Source organism: Montipora capricornis, chromosome 3, assembly GCF_036669925.1.
Source record: "Montipora capricornis isolate CH-2021 chromosome 3, ASM3666992v2, whole genome shotgun sequence".
NCBI lineage: Eukaryota > Metazoa > Cnidaria > Anthozoa > Scleractinia > Acroporidae > Montipora > Montipora capricornis.
In genome coordinates, this window is record NC_090885.1 from 15,989,317 (window position 1) to 15,996,816 (window position 7,500).

Sequence of the window (7,500 nt, forward strand, 5' to 3'; positions counted from 1 at the left end):
ACATCCAGAACGGAAGCATTTGCACCGAGCGTTGTGATTCTAGCAATAACTTCGTCATTAACTTTTTCCCGTTTTTTAAGTCTCAGTATTCTCCACAAACATGGATCGAGGCAGGAGTTATACCAATACTTGGAAACACAAGAAGCTCTTCCCAAATCTTTAACATCTAAATACCACAAGATGTTCAGAAAGACGACCTGCGGAAGTTTGTTTATCTCAAAGTAATTATCTACATCGCCGTCTTCCTGCTTTTCCTCCTCGCAGTTGTTGACAACATGCAGACTCAAGCTATTCGATTTTCCGTCTCCCATATAATTTTGCTAAGGAGACAATCACGAATTTTTACAACGGCACACAACCACACGATTCAGTAAATCAGTATCATTTCGTTTACACTCGTTTCAGTCTTCCTCGTCCTCCCTTAAAACAAACATGGCGTCGCCGTGGGTGAGGATAGCCAGAAATAATTTTCATTCAAATTGGACATTGAAGGCTTTGGTAAGGATTGTCTGATGAACTGAAGAGTTCTTTCGTCATTATTCATCTTTTTTGTGATAAATTAATGGCAATAATTTCGAATTTTATCTGGTAACTCTCATGGAAAGGCATGGGGGAAGGTGATGGATGATACAAGGTGCAAAGTTCTGCTTTAATTTGTAACCTTGTTATTGGAGAATTTCTTATTGAGATACTTAACTGTTGGATACCCTCAATCAATTAATCAATCAATAACTATATTTCAGTTTCATTACAGTCTATAGCCGAGGGCAGTACCCTATTTTGGGGACACATTTCCCGAGCCACTTATTCAGCAACACCTAAACTCCGCGGTGGGGTGGTGGGGGAAACCCCCGTCATATGTGGGCATTTGACTTTTCTGAAGAATTTTTGGTCAAAACCCTAGGGACACAAAAATGTGTAAAATCAGATCAAATGTTTTCACTTTTGGGAAATAGTTATATGAATCACTGTTAAAAGAGTTTTCTTCTTGAAATCTTTCAATACCTCATGTATTCTGATTCAGCAATGTGATCTTGTAAATGAAGTTTCAGCACTTTGATTAAATTTATTTTTACCCTTAGCTAAGCTATTATCATATAAACAGAACAAAGCAAAAATAAACATACTCCTTCTTGTGGTAAATGTAGGAATTCTACTGGTTTGGCTTGGGAGCCACACGAAAACCCTTCTCCTGGATATGCTTGCATTTCCTCTAATCACTGCCTTGACAGAAATGCCAAATTAGGTGGCAATAAGTAAGATGTGGAAGAACTGCATCCTTATAAGATGCATTGAATTTTATTTAACTTGCAGTGCGTTTAATGATCCCTCCAAATGCAAGAGATTCGGGATTTCCTTGACATAAAAATTAATACAGATAGTTCTGCTATTTTGGGGTGTTGTATGTTAACATTGCTTGTTGTGTATTTTGATAGTTTCAGACAAGCTTCATTTCTGCTTCTAATCAGACAAGGCAAATCTGGAATGCATACTCTTTTGGTGAGGTTACTGATAATGATTGAAACTGCCCCCCCCCCATTTGACAAGTAAAATCATCTGGTGTTTAACAGAGTAAACTCTATAAAGTCTCACTCCTAGCAGTCAATGGGACAGTTTTTGAGTAGACGTAGCAGTTGTTAACCCATTGACTCCTAAACTGCTTCCCATTGATGAATAAATATTAAATAGTCTGGCATTTAATAGGCAAAATCTCTCTTGCACTCTTAGGAGTCAATGGGTTAAAAAAATTATTGATAATAATAAAAATTATATTGATAAAAGTGATTGTTAATAATATATTATTATTATGATTAAAAGTTGTATAGTGTGCATGTTTCATATAATATATGATCCTGTACATTTTAATTAGGTGAGCCTATAAGTATCAACGAAACAATCAAGAATTGAAGGACAGAAAAACATACATGTTCATGGTGAATGCCTTAATTAAGTAAGGGTATTATATAATTTTCTTGGTATCTTCATTCTTTTGGCAAACTGCAGCCAAATAAATATTGCATTTATGTCCAGGTTTGACCCTAATTAGATGCATGTGGATTTCAATAAGCGTCACGGAGTGTTCCCTTGCTCTTTTCGCCAACTTTAATTCACCCTTTGAGGTCCAAACCGGCCTAAACTGGCCAGACTTAGTAATTTACTCTGTCTAACGCCAGACGATTTTTTGGGGGAACCCCTGGGAGTCAATGTGTTAACATCGCTTTTACCTCAGAATACAGACAATTTACGTCACACAGTGTCGACCAAATGCTGCTCTTTATTAAAGTAAAGAATAACTGCTGCATTTACCCAAAGCTAAAGATAACGCTAACCTTTACGCTTACCTTATTGTTGAAAATAGGTAGCAAATCCTTAGACTTAAAGGGACACTTGGTGTTGGATGTCAAAATTGGGCGTGCATCTAATTAGGGTCAAACCTGGACATAAGTAAAATATTGAGCAGTAAACAGTGTAATAAACTGTTACAGCTTGTGGAGCTGGATTGGCATAGAGGTCAAAGCACTCTGCTTCTATCAAAGTGCCTTGAGTTCGATTTTCAAACTTGACGTCACTTAGCTTGTAGGTTGAGTTTGATGGTTCTCCACTTTGCTCTGAGAGGTTTTTCTCCTAGTAATCCAGTTTTACTCCTCACCAAAAACTGACATTTGATTCAATTTACGGCCTTCCCAGTTGGTTGAGCACTTGTGCTCGGCTTGATAAGTAAAAGTAAACTTGTACACAAGCTGCTGGGGCTCACGGCCAGAGCTGCTCCCAGGTTCAAGTAGCATGAGGTGACTGAGAGTATTGCCGCTCCCCCCTGGATGGGATGCTAGTCCATCACAGGTTTAACCCCAGCAGTCTGTAGCCACTACCCATTTTACATGTATAAACCGTGGTCGAGAGAGACAGTGTGGAGTAAATTTCTTGTCTAAAGAAACAACATGGTGACTAAGCTAAGCTTTGGACCATTGACCCTGGGGTCAGGAGTCAGAAACACTGACCACTACACCACTGTGCTTCGTCTCTGGGACTGATCACTATTACTATAATTATCATTTTAATTACTATTAATGTTTTTATTGTTTCACAAAAAATAAATGATGACGACAGTTACATGCTAACAAAATGGAGAGAGAATGTCTTCATGGTATACATACACTTGCAAGATAACCCAACTACAGATGGCTTGCATGATAATTCATCATTGCCATGCCAGATGACTCAACAAAAATTAATAGAGCCATCACAGCTTTCTTTTGATCATAATCCAGCATTGAACATTTCACTAGGGATGTGTTCTTAGAGATATACCACTGCTCCCAGTTTCTCACAGAAAATTTATCACACTTTTTAAAAACTATTTTACTCTATTCCTTTTCAATTTCCAGGAATGAAACTCTGGCCTGAATTGAGTACTCTTATGGGTAGTAAAGTTTCACCTATTTTTCATCAGAAGAGGAATATCACTCTGCTGACCACATTTAAAGTTATTGACAACAGTTCACTAGGACAAAGAGTTAAGAAAAATCGCCAGCCATACTTAATAGGATTTTACAGAAAAAGAAAGACTGCAGATCCTGGTGATGTGATCCGAGTTGCAATAGCTGGAAAGACAAACAAGGCACTTGTCATCGGTACAAGGAAAACAAAACATCACACTGTTCCACGATATGACAATAACTGTATTGTACTTCTTGATGACAACCTTGCTCCCCTCGGGACACGAATAAAGGGACCTGTGCCAACAATTATCCGAAGAAGACAAGCCAAGTACTCTAAAGTGTTAGCTCTTGCTTCCAGATTTATCTAATGGCAATAAATAAAAGGTTGATTTGAAGTTGTGTTGTTTTCTTGTGATTTCTCGTGGGGTGTTGGCCCAACACTTCTCATTGGTTAAATTAATATTCTTGACATTCATGGGATGGCATTGGGGAGTAGGGATGGGATAATTAACAATTATTCCATGAGCGCGCGTTGGATAAGAGATGGTAAATAGCCAACGAGGCGCGTAGCGCCGAGTTGGCTATAACCACTCTCATATCCAACAAGCATTACATTACAACATTTCTTACCTTTTCGCGTATCTCTAAGCTTCGAAAGTGATCCAAACTTTCCACAAAAACGTTTTTCTTTTGCTTTATACCGAAAGAAATTTCGCTGTCTGGCGTACACGTTTTTAGTTTAGCAGCGCTAAGCGGAATCATTTACCATATAAGGTCAAACTAAGGTATATGAGCTGATAACCGAGATTGAGTGAGCAGGAGAATTGCATTATTTATCCGAGGTTGAGAATTTAATAATGGTGATTACACTCGCCTCCGACCGACCACCGTGGTGAGAGCACCTGCGTCCTACCAATGTGGCCCAGGTTTGAAACCGGGCTCAGTCAGCATCATATTTGGGTTGTCTGTTGGTTCTCTACTCTACTGGGAACTTTTTCTCAGGATACTCCAGTTTTCCACTTTCCTCAGAAACCAACATTTGATTGATTTGAGTCCACTTGAGTTGATTAAAAAGAATAGTGTCCTCAATTAGTGCAAGACTTAAGGAGACTCAAACCAGTTTTAACACTTTCAGCAACCCAGGGTTCGTACTGGATTTGTATATCAAATTCCAGGGGTTTTCAATGAGTTTTCAAGGCGTGTTTGTAAGAAGATTTCTATGCCATACATCGTGTTTCAATGTTTTCTTTGCTGAAGAAGCCTACCTTGTTTTTTTTCCCACTTCCTGCGAGTCAAGTGCATGCACAGGCATTTATAATTTTTGCATTTTAATCTTTCCCCAATACTCAAATTTGGGCTCAATTTTTGAAATGTCTTGTTAACTTTGCCATGATTAGATGGAATCAATCTCAACAATTTTCACCCAAGCAAAAATTCAAGCTGTTCCCCACCAAATCCTTTTTCAAAGGGCTTTTCAAGTGCCCTTAAAGTTCAAAATTAAATTCCAGGGCTTTTCAAGGAGTAGCACAAACGCTGACAAACTGTACTATTTGGAAGGCTTGGTAACCTTATGATGCCATATCAAACACCAATAGATGCTTAACAAGATGCATTCATTAATGTGACGGAATGGGTTACCATGGCAACAAAAGAGCCATCTACAAACAGCCTATATTTTGCCTTTGCCGTAAATGCATATACATGTATCTGAAAAACAAACTTGGCGACCCTTTGTTAATACTGAAGAGTGATTAGCACACTAGGATAAAACTTTCTGCAAAGTTTAAAAAGATTCTCTGGAGCAGATTCATAGCTACCTTCAAAATTGCAAAAATTTTAAGGTGGCTCTGAACTGGTACCCGCTCCAGATAATTTTTTTAAACTTTGCAGAGTTTCGTCTTAGCCTGCTAATCAGTTTTTAGCACTAAAAAGTGGGGGTGACCGAGTTCATTTTTTAGATATAAGCACATAAACACAAAATATATGGCATTTTTAGGTGGTTCTTTTGCTGTCTTGGTAACCAATTATTGCTGTTCCATATGGTACCATGACATTGGCATTAAGTGAAACAGCGTTGTAGAATTAATCTTTCTAATAGCAGATTCCCCACAAATTATTGAAACCAGTTTGAGCCACCTTAACTGAAATAAAGTCCTCAAATACCAATCAAACTAAGTACCGGTAACTGTTGTAAGTTCCTCTTGATTTTCATGTAAAGGTTAAACTGCACCTAAACTCTGGAACGAGCTGCCATTAGATCTTCGAAGTCTAGATACAATTAATTTATTCAAGAAACATTTAAAGACAGATCTTTTTAAAAAAGCATATAATGTTTAACTTTTTGATAATTTAGAATAGGATTTATTGTGATATTTTTATAAATAAGCCTGTAAATAGGTTTTTAATGTATTCATATTTTATTATTAGTGGGATCTTTTTAATTTTTTTAATATTATGAATTGTAAAGCGCTTTGGTCAATTAGTGGAGTTAGTGCTATATAAATTATGTTAAATTAAATTAATTAAATTTTGAGAGTTGGGTCGCATAAAGGAGTTTCAGTTGAATCACATGCTTAGTATATGTTTAAGAAGTTACCGCTAGATTATTTGCGTGATAAAATGGAAATGTAAAGATGATGATCAAATCAAAATTAAAGGTATGTGAATCAGGAAAAATCCATTTCTAGAAAGGTGGGAAATTAGTGAACCTGAACCTAAACAATCAATGGAAAGGAAGACAGACATTTTAACAAAAGCTAAAGCCTTGAGAGCTGTTTAATTTACATCTCAAGCAAATCCAATACATTTAACCCAGAGATGATTTACAATGACTAACCAATGTTGAATCAAACTACCAGCTTACAGCAAAGTTTCTATTAAAAACGAAATTAATACCTGAAAATTACAAGCATGGAATAAAGAAATGAATAATATTGTTTCGTGTGGTTAAATTGTCACATTAGCTTGCACTCTGCTTGGCCATTTGAAATCTCACAGCAATGAATGGCAAGGTAAACATTCCTCCCAGGTACACAATCATGGTCGCCAGAAGTCGTGGCTTGTTCTTGGTCTGGAAAGGCATGTTCTGCAAATGAAAGGCAGGATTGTCAAAAATTGCTAGCAAGTGGAGAAATGACTGGTACAAAAGTCAGACAGAGTCTAGGTGAAGTGCTTCACTTAATGAAAAATCATTAAAAAATAAGGCCTCCTCTATTTCAAAAGGACGTTTAGAGTAGCTGATCCAAGTCAAGTGACCTGATTCAATCTAGTACCAATTTCATTATTTCCATAAGCCAGCAACACGTACATAATTTGGAACCTTTACTGGACATGATTTGCTCGCAATATTAAAGCTGACGAGGTCCACTTCATTCTTAACAGTCCAAAACTTAAAAACATGCACACCACAAGCCACAAGTGCCATACTTGATCCAGTAAGAGACCATGGTACTTTTCTGCATGACAGTGTAAGCTGGAGTAGCCCTATAAACAATAGACCTTTTCACGGTTTCTGATGCCATATTGGTTGGTGGCGTATGCAGCTTAACTTACAGTGAATGTATGGGAGATTGGTTGGAGGCCAGAGCTTATCCCAGTTTCTGGGATGCTAGTCCATCGCAGGGCTACCCCAAGCATTAAATACGCAGTACCCATTTATACACCTGGGCGGAGAGAGGCACCATGAGAGTAAGTGTCTTGCCCAAGAACACAACACAATGTCCCCGGCCAGGGCCTGAACCCGGACCACTCCCTCTGGAGTCTAGCACACTAACCATGGGCCATCGTGCCTCCCACTATAATTGCCATACTTCAAGAAAATAATCTCAATAGAAGTGATTTTTGAGAGGTATTCTTGCTATCCACAACCGTCAGATCTCAAAGGTACAATTAATTGTTCAAAGTCGGCAAAATTCCCCTACATTCACTTAAATTTACCCCAAGTTTGCCACCCAACCAATGTGGCGTCAGAAACCATGAAAAAGGCCTATTTTCCACCGTTACTACCGCAAGAAAAAGCATGAGATCAAAAAGGGTCAATTACTTGTGGAATAACAGTCAA

The 7,500-nt window shown here is 37.9% G+C and overlaps 3 protein-coding genes across 4 annotated transcripts in view; 1 reads left to right on the top strand and 2 right to left on the bottom strand.

The window, feature by feature from the left end:
- LOC138042393 (F-box/LRR-repeat protein 17-like) overlaps positions 1-395 on the bottom strand; it is a 4,563-nt gene extending 4,168 nt beyond the window's left edge. For both annotated transcript variants that reach the window (XR_011130990.1, XM_068888272.1), the window contains exon 1: positions 1-395. This exon is cut by the window's left edge and continues 193 nt beyond it. Coding sequence is in view for 1 of the 2 variants with exons in the window: in XM_068888272.1 (XP_068744373.1) it covers positions 1-311 (311 nt within the window). In the remaining variant the exon portion in view is untranslated.
- A 9-nt stretch (positions 396-404) lies between these two features.
- LOC138042394 (large ribosomal subunit protein uL14m-like) lies at positions 405-3,835 on the top strand. The gene is made up of 3 exons (XM_068888273.1): positions 405-498; positions 1,437-1,500; positions 3,387-3,835. Exons 1-3 carry the CDS (start codon positions 433-435, stop codon positions 3,806-3,808), a joined length of 552 nt encoding a protein of 183 aa, XP_068744374.1. The 5' UTR covers positions 405-432; the 3' UTR covers positions 3,809-3,835.
- A 2,349-nt stretch (positions 3,836-6,184) lies between these two features.
- Positions 6,185-7,500, bottom strand: part of LOC138042395 (cytochrome c oxidase subunit 7C, mitochondrial-like) — a 2,147-nt gene continuing 831 nt past the window's right edge. Inside the window, exon 2 of the mRNA XM_068888274.1 lies at positions 6,185-6,525. Coding sequence (XP_068744375.1) covers positions 6,400-6,525 — 126 coding nt within the window. The 3' untranslated portion in view covers positions 6,185-6,399. The remainder of the gene's footprint in view (positions 6,526-7,500) is intronic.